The following is a 26,230-nucleotide window of genomic DNA, read 5'->3' as shown; positions in this document are numbered from 1 at the left end:
GAGTCTCTTCTGATGAGGCACTCCACTCAGGCCAATCAACTAGTAAACGGTAGCAACCCATTTCTTAGAAGTGATTTGATTAAAAAAAAAAAAGAAGCCATGAAAGTTTTCAAGGGAAGTCACTGTTCTGAGATGCATGTATCTAGCAACTTCCTAAAGCTGCATGGGGAGCCTTCTAGACAAGCATCCTTAAACTCATCGTCTCCAGGTCATAGTTTTTCTGGCAGATCTACTTGACTGGCTCACACGGTGTCTTACAAAATTTGAATTAGTTGCCAAGAACTCTAAGTCTGAAGATATCACAGGAAAACCCAGATTTCCAGCTGTTCTTAAAGCAGGTAGGCTGTGGACCACTGGGTCTCCATTCCCTGGCAGGAAAACTGGCCCAGTGCCGAGCAGGGCTGCACGCATGCGGAGGAACCCGCTTCTCTCTGCTCCTGTCTCTCCTTTCTGCTGTCCCCCTGGCTCCACATACACTGGTGTCTGGGAACCCTGTCCTAAACAACCCTGACATGCCAGTCTTGAACCCTACAGGGCAGCTCTAAAAGGCTCTCTCAGGGCTGTGAGTGTCGCCTAGAGCGCCTCCCACTGCAGCAGGGTGGATGCCTCAGCAGTTCAAGCACAAAACACGCTCCTAAAGCACGTTCCGGGAGATTGTGTCCACAAGTGGCTATGGCCGTGTCCTCATGATTCTCTCCTGACCCCAGTTTTCTGGGAACGTTTGGGATGATGCAGGTTTCTCAAGGACACCCCCTACTTCTCCATCTTTCTTCTGTCCAACTGGACTCTACACACCTAGAGAACATGAATGGTTTTCTCTACATGGCAGAAGTAGAGGGAAGGTACGGACAACTGCTCTCAGAAGGCCGACAACACGCCTGGAGGCAACAGCTCCAGCTGTCTCACTGCAGAGTCAGCCACTGAAAGTTGAAGTCTAAAGAGATACAGTCACCTCCACCACACTGAATTCAAACACAGAAATTAAGAGCAAGGAGGAGCCAGTAAACATAAGGGGAAAGTTCTTTCCATCTGAGAAGGCTCACTCATATTGTGTAAAAGCTGAAGGGAAAGGAGAAGTTTATTTCATAATTTCCAAATACAACTTTGTAAAGAACAACACTACACATTTTACATCCAATTCAGATCTAATGATATCAAGAATATAGGAGAAATACTTTTGCATAAGACAGGGGTAAAAACAATGGTAACGTGTACCCAAGAGATGTCTGATCCTGGCCTCTTTCTATTGCCATTATTTACTTGTAAATTACAGCCCTTCCACCTTGATCACTGAAGACCGCATGACTGAGTGTACGGATCAGAGGCCTCTCCTCGCTTCTCCCTCCCCCATCTTTTGACCACTCCTTTCACTAAGTGGCATCTGCACCTAAACTACACGGAGACAACGCACCTAGAGTGAAAGGCAAAGGGTTCGTTCATCTCTTCTCCCTGTGAGCAGCCTCTAGAGAAGAATTCAGCGAGAGCAGAGGGGTCAAGCTGAGAATCACGTGCAGATTTTACTTACCTACGCTACTCTTGTGCCTGTCTGCCACAGAGACCTGAATCCGTTACAGGACACCTCACGTAAAACTCTGAGGCACAGATGGTGATTAAAGCAGCCTGCAGAGAGGGACCCCGGGCAGCAGAAGTGTGACGCCGCCACACTGCACACACACTCACACACTAGTTCTGGGTTAAATCCCAGTGATCTAAAGGTTTCCAGCGCCGGATCACCTTGCTGTCATGTCCTGGATGTTCTTCCTTATTACCTGTTTGTTCACATGAAAGCTCTCATTTTTACAGTAGGGACAGAGGAGCGTCACTATCTAATCAGTGACCTTTCTAAGGTGCCACAAACACTCTTACTTGCAAACATCCTTAAGTGGTGTGATGATTACAGCTGTCTATACCTGTCTTTACATGCCCCTTCACTTTCCCATCCCCGTCTCTCTCCCTCCTCCTGGATTTAGATCCTCAGACTTTCCTACGAGTTGCTAACTTAGTATTCCCCAGGTGCTTTCATCTCAACAGCCTGAGGAGTTTTCAACTTTAAACCTCAGCAGTCAAGCTGTTAACACAGGGCCACATGGAAAGCCCTGCATGGGGATGGCAGGCGGCGCAAGGCTGTCTGGGGGGCGCTCCCCCCATGTGCAGGCTGTGGAGCCGTGCCTGGACAGCTGTCCCAGCAAACAGGTGCTGAGGGGGCAGCAGGACCGTCCCTGGGCACAGAGGACCCCCGAGCAGGGACTTTAGCCCAAGTGTTCTGACCCAGTTCCCCCCAACACAGTGAGGTGATTACACTCCATCTGAAGGGCCACGACAAAAATGAGAAGAGATCCTGACAAAACAAACAAGAGGTTTCTGATCAAAAGAAACCTATCAAGGGCTAACTTTCCCCCATAAATCTGAAACTAAAATCAGTAAAGGTAAACAGAAAAATAAAAATGACTTTAAAACAAAAGAGCTCCTAAGTCCTTCTTTTTGATCCACACAGCTCTCTAAGACAGAGCTTCTCTGGGCCCCCAGGACAGGCGTGGCTTCCCTCCGAGGAGTCTGCACAGCATCTCCTGTCCTCACTGTGGTCTGGGGGCCCAGAGAGGGGCACAGTGCATCCCCACCTCCTCCACTCACACTCTCTCCACTGAGGTATGACCGGGGCTCAGAAGAGGGCAAACCATGCACCCTGGGTACCCTCAGAGACCTCAGGAAACCTGGCCCAGGTGGGAGCTCACTTTAGAGGCCAAGTCGCTAACCATTCCCTTGTCACGGTCATACCTCAAAACAGTCACCAGATTTGCTCACTGGATATGAGCTTTAATCAACATAAACTTAATAAAATTCCAAAGAAAGGTGCTTCTAGCTCCAAGACAGCCCAAAGTCTGCCCATGTGAACAAGACATTTCTCCTGTGCTAAACTTGCAGGCAGAAATCTCTGCCTACTGAAAGGAAAATACCTGATATCCACCAGAGCTTATTTTTTAAATTCAATTAATGATCATTTTGTCTTGCTAACACAGAAGGAAAGGTTTTCACCCTTCTGTCTTCCCACCCCGTCACGTTCAATTAAAAAAAAGTCTTACCTGCTGTTACTTTATTTAGAGTCACTAAGGAACTGAGGACCTTGTTAAAATTCTGCCCCTGGTACAAGTCATTTGCATCAAACGTCTGAAAGGAAAAATTAAACAAGCAACATTAGTAGAGTCTTGTCTTGGGTGCAGGATAAACGAAGTACTTGCAGCGATGAGAGGACCACCTGCAGGAGCCGCAGATAAAACCCTAAAGATGCAGGACAACCTGAGAGAGCCGGGACCAGCGAGCTCAGCTTCTAGTCTAGGATGGGAGGTCCAATCAGAATCCCCTTATGTAGGCACACCACCAGCTCCTCACCCTGCTCCAACCTTCTTGGGTGGAGCTCTTCCCAGGTTAGGGAGGTGAGGCTGCTGGCACTCAGTGAATGCTGGGGTGGCTTCACCACCCTCTCCTCAGATTACAGCAGAGGCCGCAGGGCAGGCACACTACAGATGTCCTCTCCTAGTCAGAGGAGATTCCAAAGCTAACAGCAGGAGAAGAGAGACGCAGACATCAGGGCAGATATGAGAGTAAAAGGCAAGAGGACAGAAGACGCAGATTCCAGAGGCGACAGGTAGTCCCGGGGGGAACACCTCCACCCCTAGGGCAGACCACTGAGGCCAGACCACGACTGTCTAGTCTGCATCTCCTCCAATCTCGGACACCTAGAGACCTGGGGACATGATGGAGTCAGTTCCAGCACACCTACACACACGCATGCACGTACATACACACAAGAGCTGAAAGATAAAGCCCAGCAGCCTGCCTAGATACGTTACAGGCAGTCCACAATGGGTGTGCACACACGTTAAAACACGCACAGATGTCATTCCCAAATATGGTCAGAAGACTACATATAGCTTTTGACCACCAAATACCCCCACAAAAGAAATTTTAATAGCCAAATCATCCACAACTCTTTGCCAGAAAAATTATGAAAAAATGTCTTTCACAGACGCAAAAAACAGATATATTTAGATACCAAAATGTAAATTATGTTAACATACTTCGAAGTTTCTCACCCTGGGGCAAAAACAAACAAATGTGACCAGTCACCCCAGGAACGAGACCAGCAGAGGAAGGCCCCAGCTTCCTCTCCCAGTAGCCTGCCACCTCTCCCCCATTCAGTCAGTTCCTCCATCTCACAGGTCCTGCCAGGAACCCCCCTCTCCTTCCTGCCTCCCAGCCCCACTCCCTTTCCTGGCTAACTCTTCTTACTCATCTGCCTCTCAGTCTCACCTCCCCCACCAGGTCCCCTAACCAGGCTCCCCTGGCACCCTCATCACCACGACAATTTTATGTTCGATGTAAGCATTCCAGCCTAGACTGTAAAATCTACAGAAGCAGATTTTACAATACCCAACATCTAGCAAAATGGCCGGAACACAGTAAGAACTCAAATGTTTGCTGAATGGATGAAGGCACAAATCCATCCACCCGCCACCGTGTGGTGTGGAATGTCACTGTGGGTGCCACTCACACACAGAGCAGCTCAGAAGAGCCACTCCAAGCCTCAAGAATTATTTCCATCTTCCTCAAAAGTCACCTGCAGTTAATGGTCTTCTGCCTTTAATTTCTGAAATAATGAGTAAGAATTGTCACGAGGTATGTTTATTTAAACACGAACAAACAGAAATAAAGAAAATCCAGAAGTTAAAAAACTTCAAGAAAGGAGACCACCAAATAAATCCCTGAGTCAAGAGGAGGTGAAAACACGGCTTGCTTTTCCAAAGGCTGGAAGAGGAAACTAAACGGAGTACAGCACTCCAAGATGTGACTAGAGCTGAGCATTCTGCATACAGCTACTGATGGCCACTTCTCACACAGCTAAGTACAAAAGAAAGCTGATTTCATGACGCCACATCATTCCTGTAAAAAGTACTACCCCTGGGGGACTGGCCCCGTGGCCGAGTGGTTAAGTTCGCGCGCTCCGCTGCAGGTGGCCCAGTGTTTCATTGGTTCGAATCCTGGGCGCGGACACGGCACTGCTCATCAAACCAGCGTCCCACATACCGCAACTAGAAGGACCCACAACGAAGAATATACAACTATGTACCAGGGGGCTTTGGGGAGAAAAAGGAAAAAAATAAAAATCTTAAAAAAAAAAAAGTACTACCCCTGGAACAGAGTCTTTAGAATCATCTCATAATACAGGACTTTATTTACTTGTTGTGATATCTATTATCTAAGAAAAAATTCCAAGTCAAATGAGTGTATTATCTAGGCTGACGTATCCATCTACACTTTTTAATGGGTTAGTTGCATTTTTTTTTAAAGAATTAAAAGTATTAACCTCAATAAGCCTCAGCTTCCTTTTATGTGGACTGAGGAAGTTCCCTTACTTGTAAAATGCTGGAGGGGGTGATCCGCACATCCTACAGCTCTAAAGTTCTAATTCTAGAGCTTGGAAAATTAAAATTGTGGTATTCTACAAAAAGAAATATAGATAAAAATGTATACTAACCTTCATTGTGGAAAGGCAGCGAGTCACAAAACCCAGAAAAACAGGATGCTGAAAACTGAAGTTTCCTGTTATTCCAGAACTATATATCTCTCGCACTTGGATACCAGGAAGCGTCTGGTTGGCTGCAGCTGCCCACCAATGGGCTTCAGCGTGACGTCAGGACTTAAGCGAATTCACATATACCCCACACTCCTTAACAGGAAACTACACAATAAGACAAGACAAACACTCGCCACGGAGAGGAAAGAAACGTGCATTCCGAGTCAAAATGTTTTGACTCAAGTGCTTCTCCAGAGAAAAATAATAGACTACTTCCTGACATAGGAATCTATTCAACAAAGAACAAAACCAGAAAAATCGTAGGGTACAGAGAAAGTGTGTACTATGGGAACAAGAGAACGGTCTCATTAGAACGTTTATAGAACCACCTGTACAAAACTAAGCCAGCATGTACAGGAGAACCACCGGACCTTTAGCACACTGCATGAGCCCCGGGGCACTCGGAGCGCCTGCCCCAACTCGCTCACAGCCTAGACGCTGGTGCTCTCAGAGCAGCACACTCTGGCCCCTGGCTGGGGCAAGGAGCAGAGGAGGGAAGGAAGTAAACACTGTGCGCCTTTCCCGAGGCGGGTGTTGGGAGCACTGGTTCTCAGGAGGATCTCCCAGAACTTGAGAAAACCAAGATCCTCAAGCGGAGTCCCAGACCAATTCCATTAGGGTCCCCACCGAAAGGCCCCAGAATCCAAGTGCTGACACTCTCCAGGGAATCAGTGCAGCCAAGGGCAAGGAGCACCCACTGGAGAGGTAAGGAAGGCACGGAGAACCCCCTCCAGGGCAGGCTCAGCCCCTCCCAGCCACGACTACCCTTACAAGCAGAGAGGGCACACTCAATACCCCACAGATCTTCTACAGTTAAGGGAATTAAATGTGCAGAACAATCCAATAGTCTCAACATAAAATTATCCAACCAGTTGCCCACCAAAAAACTCATAATATTAAATTTACTATTTATAGTTTATTTGTAATATTTCACTTTCAAAAGAAACAATACTACATGATCAAACACAACAAATACCAAACCGTATGGAAACCAGGATAGAAGAGCCCCGAGTACTCCAAGGAGGACACAAACACCTCCTGCAAGGTCTGTCTGTCTCTCATAAAGGGAGGGCAGGTTGGCTGAAGCAGCGGCCACAGTGCGTGGCCGGAAGGAGGCAGCATGGTTCTGTGTGAAGGGCAGATGGCCCTCCTGAACCTGAAAGCGGTCCCACTTGCTGCAGCCTCACACAATTCACTGAGGCCCTCTAGGCCCCCCGCTTCTTGTCCTGAAAATGGCAATGATGAACACAGAAGACACTGAGCATGACAATGGTGACGACAGGAGGAGACAACGTGCAAATGCCTCACACGTTCAAAAAGCAACAAGATTAAAAACTACTCTGAATCTTGCACACCAAGCCTCAAGGTCTCCTCTACAAACTGACCTACCAATAACTACGTTCTGCCAAGGAAAAACTCTTATTTTCTAAAACACAAAACAACTACCAAGGAAAGAAAGCCCCCTCGGTGACTGAAGATGCTCAGGAACAGAGAGCACCTTAGAGATGGTCCAGACAAGGAACCACACGACTCCACAGCACACGCTGCACGCCCCGCATACGCGTACCGCTTCTGCAGCAGACATCACACACACACACGTGCACTGCTACGACAGCCAGACCCCACTGCACGCACATCCCCGGGGGGCCACCCTCCCGGGATCTACGTCAGCAAGATTCCAGCTCACACTCCAACGGGAGATGGCCTTACTCCATCAAAACGCAGAGGTTCCCATCTAGAATTCCCACCCTGGAAGCTGCGGCTCCTCACACAGACCCCTGCCCCCACGCCCACCTTTCATCTCCACAGCATGCCTCTTTCGCCACCCCGAGGCTCATGAGGGGAAATACACACGCCAGCAGGAAAGGAGGAGGACAGCCCCCACCAGCCTGCACTGGGGTCTGCTCCTGGCTGTGGTGAGCAATGCCTGCTGCCTATCACCAAAACAGCTACCCATGTGGGAACGCTTCCCCACAACTGTCACTCCTCAAGCTGTGTGCCCAACACTGAAGCACCCGACACCTTTACAGGATGAACGCTCAGCGGGAATCACAGCGAACCTCATCGGAGCCCGCTTTTACCACAGCGTGAACAATCAGGAGATCCAAGCAGCACTGCCAGCAGAGGTGGGTGTCAGGCGGCGTGAGCCTCAGGGGCAGCCACCAGCAGCGGGGCTCACGCCCAGCAGAGATGCCACGGACAGAAGGGGAGCACCACCCCTCATGACCGCTAGTGCCCTTTCTAAGGGTCCCGACTGGGGAGACAGGCCTCCTGGCAATGGGAGAAAAAGAAAATCAGATCCGAGACTCTCCATCCGAGGGTCCCAGTGTCCCATCTGGAAGGGGCTTCTAGGAACCTGCCAATACAGCCAGCAGCCTGCAGAGGGCCCACGCTCCCTGCTCTGGGACTCGGGCACATGGGGGCAGCCACAGGCCAGCAGCACAACGGCTCTTGCCCAAGTCTCGGGCACCTGACTTGGGATCTGCCAGACTCAACAAACAAAATGGGGCTCCCTTATGGCTGCAGCCCCCAGAATGAGCTGTGATATGGCCACACATCTACCAACAACTACCACGGCAAGGAATGAAGGCCGGGGCTTTCTCCACCAACCCCTCCTCCAAAAAAGCAGGAAATGAAACTTTCCCAAAGTAAAGAAAAACTGTTCTAAAATTCAAGTTGATGAAAGTGTACTCCACAAGTACAATTACAGGCAGAGATGTTTTAAAATAAACATGTGAGTACAGATATGACAGAATCACCCCAAACTAGCAGCTTCCTTTATCAGAGACAAATGTCAAACACCAAAAAGATTCTAGCCAAGAATGTATCATTCTCCTTGATTCAATCAAAGCAGGGCACTGTTATAATCCTCCTGAAAGTATCAGCATAAACACTACTTTATCCAGGCGTGGCTGAAACTTCCCTGCGCAGGTGGGAGCAGAGTGTGCCACTGACAGTCCCCGCCTACAAAACAAGGTAGTGGCCGAGAAACGTCCTCAGGGCAGAAAGACCCAAGCTCTTAGGCACGGACTCTACTTTTTCCTCTAGTTTCTCTCACAAGCATTTACATCCTATTCCACTATTGGGGGAAACTCCAGAATCATGTAACCCAGACAGGAGCTTAGAACTATCTTCACAAACAAAAGAGAGCACATCACTAACCCAGCTGACACCAAAACCCACTAACGAAGACTCCAGGCTGTTTGTTTTTGTTTTGTTTTGTTTTCAACACTGGCTAGCCCTGGATATCATCTTACATGAGGTATGATTTGAGGAAAAACTTGAAGGAAAACGAACAGGAGGACCAACTGTTGCAAGAGGGCTCTGAACACAGGAACAGCAGACAAGAAACAAAGCCAAGACTAGAAGGAAAATGAGCCAACTGGATGTGGCAATCGCTGCAGGCCACATGGGACTCACCGGCCACAGGAGGTCACTTTGAGAGAACAGGAGCTGTATCAGACATTAGTCTGGGACAGCCAGCGTAAACCAAGGCCACCTCAGACAAACCAGGCTTTATGGCCACCCACAGCCCCTGAGTTCCCAACCCAAACCAGGAGGAAGGGAAGGGAGGGAAGACACGTGAACACGGGCCAGGGGAGGGCCAGCCTGCCTCTGAGCACTGGCCCCTGTGGACAGATCACTGCACAGCCTAGGCATAACTTCCTCACCTGGGAAGGTGAGGCTGACCTTCAAGGGCACCTCCAGGCCCAAAACTCAAGGACTCCTCTGACACAGTGTACTGTCTAAAGAATGATAGCAGACTTCAAGCAAGGGAGAACGAGGGTAAGGACAGCTGGCAGAAGAGAAGGCGTAGGAGAGAGTGAAGGTGGGGTGGGAGGTTCAAAAGCTGGCCTTCCTGACATGCTTTCACAAAGGCAGGGGGAGGAAAAATGGGGGAAAATGAGTTAGCACTCACGGAAGGTGAGTGAAGCATTCCTCTGTACTAGAGCTGCATTAGTTGCAGAGAAAGGATGCTCCAGGCCCGGATAACTAGAGAGGGACACAAAAAACTGCTGCTGGGCCTGCACAGCAAGGAGACCACAGGGCTCGTGCTGGTCAGTACTCTCCCAGAGAGGAAACTTCTGAAGGCCTGGCAGGACACCCTTGCCACCAGCAGGCAAGAGAGATGCGCAACCAAGCCGCAGTCTGCCGTCGGAAGGGACCAGGGCTGCTGGAAGACCTGGGTCCCTGGCACTGTGCTGGACGCTATGACCACAGGAAGGCTCGGCCTCGAGGAGGAAAGAAAGCACCTGCCACAGGGCTTCAGAAAGGGATTCCCAAAGGAGGTGACCACTGCGTGTGGTCTTCGTGGATGTGCAGACACTCAGCTGTAGACCAATGGCAGAGAGAAGGTACACCGTCTGGATCAGAAGGACACTATCTCTCCTGAGAGGTGCTCCACCCACATCTGTCCAACAGAGGCCCAGAGTAACCAGCTCCTCAGAGCACCCACCGCCCACCCTGACCACTAGCCCCCCAGAAAATACTGTCAGTGACACATCACTGGAAGGGCTAAAACTGACTGTCAAAGACTTGGTAATCCGGCCTAGTCAACACCCCAGCCTCCACTTTTGCTAGTCCCCTAAAAATATTCTGACATAGTCCTTATTTCTATGGTCACACTTATTATCGAGCTTAGTTTCTGAACTACCACCTGAAATAGGAGGGCTCGCCCATCATCTGAGGAAGATGGGGCTGTGTCACACACATCAACCGACCCACCAGTGCCCACCCGGCAGGGCAGTGCTATCAGGGGGACCCCTGCATGCATATGCGAGAAGTCCCAAACGTGTTTTGTAAACCTCCACTCAAAAGGGGATGGCTTTGTTTTAGCAGAAAGAGCCACAGTGGTTTTCAGGAAAGCCATAACCAATAGAACATGGCTATAAAACAAAGAGGCTTCAAAGGCACAAGCTTTAAGAGGTGACGCTGATCCAATTTTCACATTCATCACACTACTTTCCAACTTCCTCATCTCCCTAACTCAAGGTCTCTGCAGCAGACTGTGTCAGTGCTGTCTTCCATTCACTCCCCTCCCTGGAAGAGGGGTACGCATCTTCACCACTGCCATGCCTTCCCACGGGCTCCTGCCAATGGCATGCGAGCACACAAGACAGGCACCAGCTCTGAGCAGGAACCACGCACGCAGGCCCCAAGCAGCAGCTTTAGGAGCCTCTGGGTGTGTGGGCCATGCTCCCCGTTGTTCTTCTTTAGACGAGAACAGCAGGCCCAAAGTGGGGCCGCTCCATCCCCTGGATCCTGGAGTACAGACAACACTCAGAGCAGAGCTCACACAGGCCCCAGGATCAACCTCCGCTGTCGTAAGCCATGGGGCGGGGGCTGTTGATGAACACAGCACCAGCCAGCAAGAGCCGGCAACACATCCACATTCCGCATTTCCCCAACAGAACTCATCCTGGAAAGGGAGGGAGGACATCTCCAAAAGACAAAGAGTAACAAAGAAAGAAGAACTGCTGAAGCAGTTAGGGCATTTAGAGTCAGACCCTTTTAACACTGAATGGTAAAAGTTAAAACCTCTTAGCTGGCTGAGATAGACACAGAATTCTCTGCTATTCAAAATAAGAAAGACTGCTCCCAACAAGGTACTTACTGCTCCACATAAACAAGGTTTCCCCTTCCTTCCCAAATTCTAAACACAGTAATCACATAACCGCTAAAGATTGCTGCTTTACGGAAAGCTCAAGAAGACAAGACACACAAATATGTCTGCAAGCTAGCCCTGAAAGAGCTCTTTCCTTCTCAGAAGCCTCCCTCAGTCTCCCCACTGATCGATAACCTATCCAGATGGTCACTGGGCTGCCAAGGCAGGGTCAGGAGACGGAGAGCCACCAGGACAGCTCCCCTTTAACCTCGAGGTGCCTGCATTAGTTATCCACCTTGACAGAAGAATCACTCTAAAACTTAGAGGCTCACACCACAAAACCATGATGAGCTCGCAGGTTCTGGGAGTCAGGAGTTCAGAGCAACTTGGCTGGGGGAATGCGGCTCAGGTCACCCACAGGGAGGCCACAAGGAGTCAGCCTCTGGCCTGAAGACTTCCTCGAGGCTGACGGTCTCTAACAGGTGGCTTGCCCCCATGGCTGTTGGCAGGAGGCCTGTTCCTTGTGTCCTCACAGCATGGACAATGCCCGACATGGAGTGATCGTGAGCGGGAGCGAGAAGGAAGCTACGGTGCCTGCAACCCCAGGAATGCCACATGCTCCCCGTGAGAGTGAAAACCACCAGCATGCACACCCACTATGGGTGTCCTGCCTTCACAGGGAGTTACCATACCTTGTAAGTGAGTGCATCAGACGTTACAGCCATTCTGCGAGTGCTGACACACCTGACAAAGGAGCAGGACAGGCTCCCCAAGGCGACCAGAGAGCCTAAGGCTGAGTGAGGCCTGGAGGGCCCCCACCCAATGAGTGAGTGCACTGCGCCCTGGCTTCCAAATTCGCGGGTGAAACTGGGAATCAGGAGTATCTTCCACATAATGAAATTCAAAGCAAATTTTAATCACAAAGCAGATTGCGTCATACATCATTCAATGAAAATCTTCTTACTCAGGAATCTTTCAACTGCAACCAAGTGAGACCCAATTCAAACTGGCTTCAACAAAAGGAGAAATTAGTAGTTCGCACAAATCAGGAGCCTTGGGTCATCCCTTCCCCTGCTCTCCTCACGTGGGCTGCCGTCTCAGGGACGCCCTTCCTCCTGAGACACCCCACTGCCAACAGCCCCGGCCACAGGCAACAAGCCCACCACCTTGGCCGCATCTGGCTGGTCTGTCTGACTCCAACCACCAGGCCAGTGACACAGAGCACCAGGGAGAGCCTTGCAAGCCCCAGGCAAACCTGCACACACGTATGACTCAACGTGGAAGACGAGGCAGCCCCATGCGCCACGGGGACTAACCAGATGCAGACAACGGGATCGATCCGGGACGACGCAGCAGTACAGCGGGCTGTCATCACAACGGCTTTCACACACCGTCCAGAGTCTCACCATCAACCACAGCAAGCTGGCGGATCGCAGAGACCCAGACATGATCAACCACCCAACTCCAACCCACCTGCCCTCCCGAACAAAGGCAAAGTGGTGACTCACACCTAAACAATGTCACTGCTAGTGACACCCCAGTGTACCCACAAAGAAAACACCAGGGAACGCGGAGAAGTCATCTGCTTTCCACCACCTCAGTACTAACCGGGAGCACAGCGTGAGGTTGACAACGCACCTCCCGGCTCGCGCAGCCTTCACGTTCCACACGCAGCGAGCCACGTCAGCTCTCCCAACGAGTTTATGGGGAAGCTATTTTTGATGCAAGAAATTGTGACTTTCGGCACAGTTCTGGAGTGTGGTTTGCAAAGTTTAAAAATATAATTTTGTCCTATCACATTGTCAAATGGAATTTGTGATTTCAGAACAAAATGAGTAAAAATGAATCTCAAATAAGTTGTGATATGTAAGTTTAACGCAAATGGTCCATATTGTTGGGGGTCTGTGAAAACAGACATCCAGCAGTGAATTTCACCTTCTTGGCCCCCGCAGATTGTGCACTTAATTCCGCCTACTCCTACACCCCAGGGATAAAATTAGAATTTGATGATGGAGTCTATCAATAAACAGCACCTTCACCCAACATGCCCCCAATTTCTTTCAGTCTAAAATGACAATTAAATCACATTCGATCTTGTGGATTCCACTGTATCAACACCCAAAACAGGAGGACAGGGACCAGCTATACAAGAAACACCAGAAAAATATTTTAGGTGCAGTTTGCAGGAACAGCTGGTGGGGGGACAAAGTCTGAGGACAGAGGCAAGTTGACTGACACAACAAAAGCGTTAATAAGCCTTCGTCCTCCGTGAAGGAGCAATCGTCACAAACAGAAATCGCCAGGGAGGCTGGAGCACCAGCAGGCAGGGAAGAAGGGGGACATCCCATCCACTGAGGCCCCTGGGTGCCATGTGGGAGATGTGCTGTGCCATTCTCATTTTACAAACAGGGAAAACCAGGCTCCCAAAAACGGCATGACAAAAGTTAGAGAGAGAAGCAAGATTTGAAGCAGATCAGTTGCTGTGTTTCCCCCGAGCCACTGGGGAGGGCAGGGGGCACCAGGGGAGGAGGGAGGGAGGGACACACACACACACACACACTCACTCACACACAGGTCCAGAGAGTGTTGGAGGGGAGAGGCAGGCTGGCTAAGGGCTTCAGGACACACACACACACATACACTCACACACGGGGCCGCAGAGTGTGGACAGGAGAGGCAGACTGGCTAAGGGCTTCAGGACACACACACACACTCACTCTCACTCACACACGGGTCCGCAGAGTGTGGGAGGGGAGAGGCAGACTGGCTAAGGGCTTCAGGACACACACACACACACACTCACTCACTCACTCACACACGGGGCCGCAGAGTGTGGACAGGAGAGGCAGACTGGCTAAGGGCTTCAGGACACACACACTCACTCACTCATACACGGGGCCGCAGAGTGTGGACAGGAGAGGCAGACTGGCTAAGGGCTTCAGGACACACACACTCACTCACTCACACACGGGGCCGCAGAGTGTGGACAGGAGAGGCAGACTGGCTAAGGGCTTCAGGACACACACATACACACACACACACTCACACACGGGTCCGCAGAGTGTGGACAGGAGAGGCAGACTGGCTAAGGGCTTCAGGACACACACATACACACACACACACTCACACACGGGTCCGCAGAGTGTGGACAGGAGAGGCAGACTGGCTAAGGGCTTCAGGACACACATACACACACACACACTCACACACGGGGCCGCAGAGTGTGGACAGGAGAGGCAGACTGGCTAAGGGCTTCAGTACCAAGGAACAACACAGCAGCGGGTTCTCAGGGTTTTCTTTTTGCTTCACACACCCCAGACCAGGCGCTGGAGACACCTGGAGCCCAGACGCACCCGAGGGCACAGACGGAAACAGCCCCAGCAAAGCCTGCCCTCTGGCCAGAGCCCCAGGAAAAGGCAGCCCAGCCGACAGGAACTTTCTACAGTCCCCATCCAGCCCTCCCTCAGCATGCAGCCTGTAACAAGTGCCCATCCCTCAGTCCAGCCCTCCAGGGCCTGTGGAGGCACAGAGTTCCTTATCTCTCACACACAAGTCTCAGACGAAAAATCAAGAAATACAGGTTTCTGGTGTATTACTTAAATGTATGAAAGTAACTACTGAAAAATTAAGAATCACCAAACACTGCAATAATAAAAATTGGGATACCAAGGTGTTGCAAGGGAACCGGGAGGCAGGGCAAGTGCACTAAGTCCTTTCCTCTCACGGGCATCTACATGAAGGAAGTCACAGTGGGACACGGAGGAGGAAGCAGATTAGAAGAGGACTATTGGGGCCAGCCTGGTGGCATAGTGGTTAAGTTCATGCAGTCTGCTTTGACAGCCCAGGGTTTGCAGGTTCAGATCCCAGACCTACACACTGTTCATCAAGCCACATAAAACAGAGGAAGACAGGCATAGATGTTAGCTCAGCAACAATCTTCCTCAAGCAAAAAGAGGAAGACTGACAACAGATGTTAGCTCAGGGCCAATCTTCCTCACCAAAAAAAAAAAAGAGAGAGAGAGCGAGAGAGAGGACTTCATAGGTAAAAATCCAAGGGCTTTGTAAAGATGAGCTATTACAATGATAAAATGAGAAAGTACAAGTACATTATAAACTATTCAATGCTATGCAAATGTAGCTTTGACCAGAAATGAAAAGTTCAAAGGAAGTTTGAGTGACGAGAAAAGACAGAGCAGCAGATGGTGCCTGGCGTGAGACTTGAGGGTAGATGCCGTCAAATATCCGGACACAGAGGTTCAAACACTTTCAGCAAGAAATAAAGCCAAGAAAAAACAAGCTTAAGACTACATATTTTCATGCAGAATGTCTGTTTTTTAAAAAATCAGGTGCCAGTACTCTAAATGCCATAAAATGTGCTATCTCTGCCTAGCCTTCTCTACTTAATTTCTGGTTTCCAGTATATGTGCACTGCATACTTATTTCAAAATAAGTACCATTTAATAAAGCTTGCTAGTGTGACACGACAACGTAATGTGAGTGCAATGTGACCGCTGGCTCACTGCCTCCCTGGGACTTTTTACTCTTTCTTGGTCTTAGCTCTACCTTGTAAGGCTATATGTGAGTCCTAAGTCCTGGGTCTAATTTCTCAACTTAGAAATGCTCTCTTAAATGCTTGGGCACTTGCCTAGGCTGAGCATCAATTCCCCTCCATATCTGTTATAATCTCCAAGATAACACTGAAATTTTCCACCCAAAGGTCAAGGTATCACATACCCTGGGCAGTTAGGACCAGAATGCCACAATTCAGATTCCCCTTTAATTCCTATTTAAGACAGTTCATCAAATCCAGGACGTTTTGGACCGGCCCAGTGGTGCAGTGGTTAAGTTTGCATGTTCTGCTTCTCGGTGGCCCAGGGTTCACCGGTTCGGATCCCGAGTGAGGACATGGCACCATTTGGCAAGCCATGCTGTGGTAGGCATCCCACATATAAAGCAGAGGAAGATGGGCATGGATGTTAACTCAGGGCCAGTCTTCCTCAGCAAAAAGAGGAGGATTGGCAGCAGTTAGCTCAGGGCTAATCTTCCTCCAAAAAAAAAAAAGAAATCCAGGACGTTTTGTTCATTCAACTCAACAAATCAACTTGAGAAGCCCAGAGGCCAACGAGGACGCAGTGGCAGGCTTTATCACACCCGCCTTTTTAAGCCTGGCCATCTGAAGGGTCTCTTTCTCTCTAAATCTCAACCCCATGTCACTGTGCCTCTTGCAGGACTTATAGCCACTGCCCTACATCCTAGTTACATGTATTCGTTTCTCATGCTACACAATGCTCCCTGATGCTTCCAGCAGACACATCCTGCACATCTGTGCATTCGCTCAGGGCAAGGCACTGGGCTCAAGGAAAGTCATCATAAATTATGCACAGACTGACTAACATCACCTGGAGAAACACTTCCTTCTCCACTCACAATGAAATACAAACTTGCTCTTCTGTTTTTTTGGTGGGAAGATTGGCCCTGAGCTAACATCTATTGCCTCTCTTTCTCTTTCTGCTTAAGGAAGATTGTCACTGAGCTAACACCTGTGCAAGTCCTCCTCCATTTTGTATGTGGGACGCCACCACAGTGTAGCCTGATGAGCAGTGTAGGTTCACACCCGGGACCTGAACCTACGAACCCTGGGCCACCAAAGCAGAGTGCACAACCTTAACCACTACGCCATGGGGCCAGCCCGCTCTTCAATTTTTTAGAACATACTCTATGCACTAAGTGCTCTGGTCACAGGCTGCTGCAGCCTCATCGCATCTGACCAGTGGGGTGGCCTTCCTAGGAGTGCACCCAGACACCAATGAGACCACCTGGTCCTCCAGGACCAGGCCTAAGCTGAGTTCCCAGCACGAAGCTAGAAGACAGTGAGAAGGCGTTTCCAGGTCTCTCTTGGCGAACACCTGTCAACTCTGAAGCTGCGACAGCATGAAACTCTTCCTACACAAACTTTCCATCCCCTCAGCTGCCTCGTCTGGGTCCTTCAAACATCTCCATTTGCTTGATGTTCTTCAGATTCCTGACCTTGATCCATAATAAAAAACGCATTTTACATTATAACCAGCACACACACACACACAAAATGCATAAAGTTGTGCAATATGAATTTTTAATAAATTCTCTGCTAAGTACGAGATAAACAATTAGCAAATTCAACAAGGACAGAATTTACTCAAGCTTATTAAACAAAGTTACTAATGACCCATTGGTTCTAATTTATTTTTTTTTCCAGGTTATAAATCCTTCACTATACTGAATGGCTTTAATTGAATTACTCATCACACCCAAAACGATGGGGCTATGTAGCAGACTAACATTTTGCAATAAACCATCCTAAATCTTAAGTAAATTCCCTCTCGTTTGCAGGATGCAGTTTGTTTATATCTGCATTAAAAAGTTTATTAAGAATTCTAAATACATGGACACTGATGCGGGCTCACCGACCCCGCATCATTTCTGGTGGCCCGTACGGGGACTTGCTTCATCGGCTTGTGAGCTCGAGTTCTGGTAAGTGCCCTTTTCCTTGTGCCTTTCTCTTTTTCGAGGATGGATCTAAATTCACTTCTCCATCGGGAACTTTCTTGGATGGCTGTATGAATCCACGTTTGCTGCCCATGGCTACTCTATGGGGCAAATTGTGGCATTCAGCTTGAAGAGAATCAGTACCTTAAGCCTCAGGGTGGTGGCGAATGAATTAATCCATTCCTTCCTGACTCTATCTCTAATAGACAAATTTTACGTGGGCGCGGGTCGGCCACTTAAGTCATTAGGACGGCCACCAATCTCCAAGACTCCCGTGGAAGGTTTCTTTTCCTAAGGCTGGAATTGGGATCCCTCCCTCTGGCACCTGACCACGCTCTGAACTGCGAGGAAAGTCCCACTCGGGACTCCAGTTCAAGGAAAGTACCAAACTCTAACCTTTGGTGGAGTATGGGAACCCCTTCTTGGGAGAATGGCTCCAGGATGCAATTGGGTAGAATGTCCCCCAGACTGATGGAAAATTCCTCACTGTTTTTCTCTATCCTTTTCTCCTTTTCTCTCGGGGACCATTCACCAGGCCTATGCTGCCAGGCAGAATAGGCACCAGGCACCTGTTACTGCCAGGCATAACAGGGAAGGTATACAAGGGATGCAATGCCGGGGGACGCCCCCATCACCCCTTGCTATAGGAACGCCACAGGAGGAACAATGGGTAGGACACTGCCCTAGGTTCAGGGGGGATTTTTCATGGTAATGAACCCGTTTCTTTTGTCTCTCTTAGAGTTACAATGGCCATTTTCGTCTCCGTTTGAGCTTTGCAACTGGGAAACAAAGAAATCTTTAAAGAGTAAAAGGCTCCACCCCTGGGAGCCCCAACTTTGGGTTTCTGGGCCTGATCACCCCAGCAACCCTAAGTGGGGGTGCCCTCTCTTGACGGTTGACTCATTGAGTATTTTAGTCACCTACTGAGTCGGCTATGAGGGTAGGAGACCTGTGATTCATTTTGTGAACTGTCGTGCTAGGGTAGTGTGTCCCAGCACAGGAACTGTTGTGTGACTCTTATCTTGATAACCCTCTGGAAGAGGCCAGGAGGGCAAGGTCTGATCTCTTCTTTTGCTTTCTTTGTGTCTTGTTCATCACCTCCTTTGTTGTCACCAGGTTGGGGTTAAAGTTCAGGCTGGACCTGAGCAGAACCTTGACCTTCTGTAAAATCAGAACTTAAGCCTTTTGCCAGGGATTTAACTCTCAACCTTGGCACTGGGAGTGCCTCCAGCCAGTTCCAGGCCTTTGCCTCTTGCTTCCCTACCCCAACTGTGCTGGCTCGGAGACAAAGTGCCCAGGCTGAGCGGGACTTGATTAAATCTTATAACTATGTCAACACCCGCAATCGGCCTCTGCACCCTTTCTCCAGGTGCTGTCAGTTGGACACTGGCTTTACCGCCACAGGGAAGGCCCCTGAGCATCCCCAGAGACCCACCCTGCGGATGCATTCTAACTCCATCTGGGAGAAAATGTGAGGGGTTTCTCTGCCTTTGTGATGCAAGTGGACAGGTAGATCAACCTGGAATGTAATTTGAGTTACAACCCAGATTCTGGGAAATCAAGACCAACTGTCCTTAGAAAATCCTTGCAAGACTGGAAATACAGCTCTAGAGGCAGTTCAGATTCCACCTAGTTCCTTTATCACGAAAAGGATTATCATCTCCCCTCTCCAGGAACTACTATCTAGCCCATCACTAATTCCTAAGACTGAAGCAAAAAAAAAAGGAAAAAAGAGAGGAGGGGAAAGGCAAAACGACGGCCATAAGCGTGCCCTTGCAAAAAATCTAGCATCTTGAGTATCTTCTCCACAAATATTGGTAAAAAACAATAGCTGTAACAATAGCTGTGCAGTCTCTGTGTACGTGTGTCTATGTGTACGTTATATGTGTGATATTTTACCTCCGGATGGTATTACCAAAATTAAGAGCTCTGTTTAATTGGCTTAAAGTAAGCGCTTACATAAATTCTAAATGTAGTAGAAATTAATCCAATGTCTTTCAAGTTAACGTGATGTGAATTAACCTTTGGTAAATGAAAGCTTGTTTAAGTTTGTTGGTTTGATTGAAAAGGCATGCCCTCAAGAGTTGTTGGTATTTGCATATGATGCAGGCATACAGCCTGGGTTTACTAGTCAAATAAGTTCACGTTGTCTGGTAAATTCGTCAGTAAAATAATAGCTTTAAATGATGACCAGTTTTGTCTAATGTCTCATGACATTTTCGTAGGTAATCTGAACATAATTGTTGGAAACAAACGGTTTAAATAGATAAAAGTGGGTACAATAACTGTTTTATGGTCTGTATACTTGAAAAAAACTGCTTCGAAATTCTTTTGGGTAACAATCTTGAGTTTTGCCAAGTTAAGTTAAATGATAAAAACCTGAGTATCTGGGTCGTTTTTGAATTGGATAGAACACTGAAACATTATTGCTAAACGTACCTAAGTTATTTACTTTTGGCTTCTTATTGTAAAGAGGCTAAAAGCATTTGGGTCTATTAAAAAGCGTGCCTTGTGTTTTATTGTGAAGCGGCGTGTTTCTAGGAATTATGAAGTGTTTAGAATGCTGATATAAAAGATTGCTTACCTTTTCAGTGTTTACTAGGGTCTGTTAAGGGTTAAAAGTTATTAACTTATATAATTAAAGCTACTGGGAATTAATAAGGAAAACAGCTCTGTATTCAAGGAAAGTAAGGTGTAAGTTTTCAGTAAAGAAGGTACAAAGAATGGAAGTATTTTTGTTTGATGGGTTAAGAATGATAAATTTGTCCAAATGTACTAGAAAGGAAAAAAGAAAGACTTTGGGACAAATTCTGAAGGCAAAAAGAAAGTTGTAGAAGGTTTGTGAAGAGACCTTCTGAAAGGAGTTTTATGGCTGGCCAAGTAGACTAAGATTAAAGTAAATCCAATTAAGTGAATGAGTTTTAATGTTAAAAATAAGCTGGTACAGAAATTAAAATTTGGTTTTCTCTCAAAGGATAATTTTCTTGAACTTTTGGCCGCTCTAACTCTACCTAAAAGACAAATCTGTTTTGTTAAAATAATGACTGAGGTCACTCTTAAGATTTTTGACTCTTTCTGTTATCACTTTGAATAGATACCTGAGCATTATTTCACAGTGAGCATTGTTTGAACAAGCGTTTTAAAGTCTTTTGATATTTTTGACAAGCTTCTCGTCAAAAATATTCAAGTCCTGAATAAAAGGGTTTCTTTTGAAAAAACTAAATTACATGGGAAGCATTGTCAAATAAGTGATGATAAACTTTGTCAGGTGTTATTATGTGGGTAAATGCTATTTGATATAGATGTCTTAAAATTATATAGCATTCCTAAAATTTTGATCTGTCCTGGTTATCGGTTGTAATTCCAATTGTTATCTTGAAGTGTTGTATGTCACAGAAGTAGCCAAGTTTCTTTGTCAATTGCCCTTTTGAGTCTTTTGTCCATTTACAGATAGTTGCTGTTTTACTCTGATGCTTTTTGCTTTTGCAAATATGTTTCATCTTCAGAGAAAATCCTGGAAAGGATTATGACACAAGATTCTAAACTATAGGTTTCTGATAAACTTTCAGATCATAGAACTGAACTGGGTAAGAAATTACAGAATTCTAACAGAAACTGAGCTCATAGATCTGCTAACAGAAGATTAAGCTCAAGAATTGATTATACAGGACTGTGTGAACTGATGAGGATGATTATAACTTTTTATGACTTCTGTTTGAAATATTGTTGAGTTTTAATGTTTTGTTTTGTTTTCTCAGATTTAAGGAAATCTTTTCTCTTATGCTGACTATGACTTACAGCGATTTAGTGAAGTTATACCGTTATGAGCGAAACTGAAACATTTATCTTTTTCTCCCTACCTGATCCCTCCAGAATTTAGAAACTCTTTGTGAGTGAGCATGGTTATTTCGTGGCAATATAGTTATTTGCATAAGTTCAATAAGAACCTATTCTCCTTATAACAGGACACATTGGTTATATTACCAAGGCTTTGACTGGAATGTCATATTTGAAACATACAGGCTCAGATATGACAAGACAGCTTTTCAGGAACAAAGATTGGACTTTCTGGAATACAGCCACTTGGAATCATGGGCCTGGTACCTTGTTTACAGAGATTCTGGCAATCTTACCCGGTAAGTAAGGAAACTTGCTTATCTGGCAGGTGCAAGGAACCTCAGAATATTTTGGAGGACCTCGAAGAGAGAGGAGTCCACCCAAATCTGGAGGTAATGCAGGCAAAATCTGATGGCAAGTCCTTGGCTTGGCTTTTCTGGCCTCGAGAGGCCTTTACAGTTCAATCTGAGATTCCTCATAAAAAATTCCAGCAAAGCAGATTTAAAAGAGCCTGTATAATCAATTGCTATTCTTGCTGCACTTATGTAAATAATTGGACCAAGTTTCATTGAAATTACACTTGTTTTGCAAACTGGTTTATCTTAATTTGACTATCTTTTATAAAAATGAGGCGATTTTAGAGAGAAAAAATTATGTTTCATTAGAAACTATAGTACACATTTATGGATATTAGATTCTAACTCTTCTCCTCTACAAGATTCATCTATTACTAATCATGTCTCCTTGTGGCCATCCGTCTCTGACACCTGGGAGTACCCTGGCCACAATCAAACCTTTTCCTTCAATACTACTGCCCAAATACTAACTAGATTTGCCTTGTCACAGGTGGATCATAAACAAAAAGTTCCAAAGGTAAAGTCCCCAGCTTATCGATATACACAGGGTGGACTATATCAAATTTGGGACGAATATATTTGGCTCACCCCTACTAGTGGTCAACTCAGTCAAAAGGCCACTCTATGTTGGGAACAAAGCAATCACACCTGTGATACATGGCCTAATAGCACCCGACCTATGGGGAAAATTCCCCATTATATGTGTTCTCATATCATAGCCTTAAGAAATACTGGTTGGTTTGGGACTGACTGGGATAGATGGCCCAGTGTACGTTGGTTAGCCCCTAATGGCACTCGGTGGCTATGTGGCTCCAACTTATGGCCTTGGCTGCCACCTGGATGGATTGGACGATGCACCCTAGGCTTCGTCTGGATGCAAGGTAAAACTACATTTACTATATCTCCTCCTGCTAACCTACCCAACCTGCAACAGCGCTGGACCCGCTCTGTCTTCCACTGGTATGACCACGTTGCCTCAATTTTCCTTCCCCAATTAGGAATCGAAAGTGTCATCTGTCATCTGGCACATGGAAGCTCTAAACAAATTTACTATGAAAACATTAAATGATATGCAACATAGCCTTTCGCTGCTTGGTTTAGAAGTGTCCCAAATGCGTAAGGCAGTCCTCCAAAACCAAATGGCACTGGATGTCTTCACAGCAGCACAGGGGAGCACTTGTGCAATTATAAAAACTGAATGTTGTGTTTATATTCCTGACTACCATCAAAATATCTCTGGCTTCCTATCTGATATGAACCATCAAATTAAGTCCATGTCTGACCCTACCCTATCTCTAAATGATTGGTTGAACTCTTGGTCAAGTCCAGGTTTCTGGACTACTACCAAAATCTTATTCATTGGGTTAATCATCTTACTTGTATTTCTTATTATAATTTGTTGTCTATTTCGTTGTTTGTCTTCCACATGTCAACAAAGTTTCACCTCCTGGACCACCTCTCATCAAATGATTCTCTCATCGCCAGAGGATCTGTACACCTTGTCAGCCTTGAATGCCATGGGCGCAGCCTTCCGGTCCGCTGAGCCTCCTACCTGTACCCATAGCCCCATTTAGGGACAGCTCTACGACCTTGTACAGCCGGAAGTAGTTACAGAAGACTGACCATCGTCCATATCCCCAAAAGATTTCGGGGCCAAATGGGTTCAGGGGGGGTTTATGATGAGGATTTTTAGGCTGCTTAATTTTAAAACAGTTTATGATGAGGATTTTTAGGCTGGTTAATTTTAAAACTGCAGATGAGAATCAGGCTCCGAGGAGTGGAATTTGCTTGCCCTTTGATCAGAAACAATTGCATTTGTGAAGGAAATCTCCATGACTCCCTCTCTGCGCCAGGAGGAAGGGGGGATGGCCTTATCTCTGGAAACTCTTAATGGGGAAGGCAAGAACTTAAGTTGTTTACTGTCTGGCAACCTCATGTAACTGACCCCCCACCCCAAAATCCTCCTTTGTCTTTAGCTGAAGATAATATTTGAGCGGTGACTTCTGCCATTTACTCAATCCGGTTTGATTCTTATCTAAAAGTTGTGGGACCACCCAATGGCCGGACCCTACCGGCACTGGTACCATTTAAACTTTTTTTCCTTTGTCTTGTAAAGAGATGACTCACATACCCATGCCTTAAATTTAGCCCTAACCCTCAACTCAGGGCAGCAGCAGGAGCTCTGACTGCCCGTGGGTCCTGTCCCCACGCACCAGCTCTGCCTGCCCATGGGTCCTGTCCCCATGCCAGTGGGGGCAGCAGCAGCGGCTCTGCCTGCCCATGGGCTCTGTCCCCATGCCAGCGGGGGCAGCAGAAGCGGCGGCAGCAGAAGCTCTGACTGCCCATGGGTCCTGTCCCCATGCTATTCTATACTATTCTCTAAATAAAAGAGCACTACTGCCAGATCTTAAGAGTCTAAAGAAATCTTTCTTTCGACTCCTCGGCTCACCGACCCCGCATCAGACACTATGGCACCACACTGCACAGCTCCCTGAAAAGATCAAATGCCCAGTGTCCGTAATCTCGGTCAGCCCTCTTCCCTTGTATAGGGCTCCACCGCTGCACTGCGCCATCTCCTTGCTGCAGCTGATTAGTTCTAAATTTAGGAGTTCTGGAATCTTCATAAACCTGGATTCAAATTCCAGTTCTGTCGGTAAAGACTGAGATCGGCATGTCATTTAACCAGGCTATGCATCAGTTTCTCGCCTGCGTACTGGAGCTAACTGCCTCTGCCTTCTGACACCGCCTTCGGCTACTCCGGTACTCAGGAGCCACTCAGCAAGCAGTCACTATTACTATTAAGCTGCTACTATACAGTTTTAAAAGTTATTACAGTTCTACTTCTTCTGCATTTTTATCATTTCTTCCCATGCATACAATCGAAAATGTCCTATCTGTATTTGTTCCTTCCTCTTCAATTAACTTTTTTTCTATTCACACCTGAAGTCCATGTGGATAAACTCCAGCTCATGGCTTCACTATGAGTCACAGACTGACTTGCTGCCTGACGATGGAAGGCTTGTACAAAAGTAACAGAGCTCAGAAGAGAATGGCTAAAGTCACAAATGACACCATATAATCTTCGGATTCTGGAAAGCAGAGGTAACATCTTCTCCTCTTCTACATGCCAAAATGCACACAACTCTCTAGCTTAGATGCCCAACGCCACCCTCAAAGGTGGTGTTGGTCCAGAGCCTGAGGTCCCAAAGGCAACCTCATGCCAAATGGTCCCACTACCATCTGGCTACTACCACAAGAATAACTCAGCAAGGATCATCAGGGGATGCCAGGAGCATCAGGTGAAAGGTTTTGGCACACCACCCCACAGATTATGTACTAAGTACAAAGGAAAAGGACACTTTTACCACAGAGGGACCTGGTGGATGTCACATTAGCCAAGTGACTGAATCTAGCGCTGCAGTATGGAGCCTGTCAACTGCTATGACCCAAGAGAACACAGAATATCACTTGCCTAAAATGTTTAACCTGAATCGGAGCCTGTCCAGACTGCAGGACACTCTATATGACAACCACCCTGGATTCTTCAAAAATGTCTAAGTCATAAATGATAAAGGTGGAGGAAGCGTTCTGGAAACTAAAGAGACTAACAAGACATGACAAACCACACGCAATGCATGACCCTTGTCTGGAGCCTACATTTTCAAAAAAAGAAAAGCTAGCAAGGTCACTTGGAGACCCCTGGGGAAGTCTGACTATGGACGGTATCTGAGATAGAGTTACCAGGACAACGTAAAATGTCTGGGGTGTGCCACCAGTAAGTGGTTAGGTAGGAGAATGTTCTCATTTTAAAGATGGACATGCTGAGTATTCAGAGGCAAATATCATGAGGTCTACCGTGTAATTTAAATGGTTAGCAAAACAAAACTGCGTTTGAACCCTCAGAGAGAGAACAAAGGGAAAGAGTCTACATGGCAATCTGAGGGAGGCACACGGTGTTTCCACCAGTCTGCCAACCTTTCTACTCGTTTTCAGTTTTTCAAAATAAAGAAGGCAGGGCAGATTATCAGGCTCTCTCTAGCATCCCCTCACCACCCTGGCCTCTCTTTTAGGTAGAAAACGACAGCATTTCACTCATCACCCACAGACCTTTCCTATAAACAAGGACTCAGATGAACAATCCCGAGAAGCCCCACGTCGCTCCAAGATCTCAACTGCTGCCACACACATCTCCCTCAGATTCCCAGCACAGCAGGGATGGCCTGGTTTGCAACAAGAAGGCTAGAGAAAAATGTCCTTTCCTCTCTGCCTTTCCTA

General features: G+C 47.3%; 1 protein-coding gene across 8 annotated transcripts in view; it reads right to left on the bottom strand.

The window, feature by feature from the left end:
- ARHGEF7 (Rho guanine nucleotide exchange factor 7) overlaps positions 1-26,230 on the bottom strand; it is a 155,074-nt gene that overhangs the window by 86,222 nt on the left and 42,622 nt on the right. For 6 of the 8 annotated variants that reach the window (XM_070520159.1, XM_044779688.2, XM_044779689.2 and 3 more), the window contains exon 3: positions 3,081-3,165. Coding sequence is in view for 4 of the 8 variants with exons in the window: in XM_044779688.2 (XP_044635623.1) it covers positions 3,081-3,165 (85 nt within the window). In the remaining 4 variants the exon portion in view is untranslated. Of the gene's footprint in view, positions 1-3,080; positions 3,166-5,533; positions 5,634-26,230 lie in introns of those variants that run through there. The other 2 variants (XM_070520157.1, XM_070520156.1) reach the window with 2 other exon arrangements.

Source organism: Equus asinus, chromosome 11 (assembly GCF_041296235.1).
Source record: "Equus asinus isolate D_3611 breed Donkey chromosome 11, EquAss-T2T_v2, whole genome shotgun sequence".
In the NCBI taxonomy this organism is placed as follows: Eukaryota; Metazoa; Chordata; class Mammalia; order Perissodactyla; family Equidae; genus Equus; species Equus asinus.
Note: the sequence above shows the minus strand (reverse complement) of the source record. Positions and strands in the feature narration are given on the sequence as shown.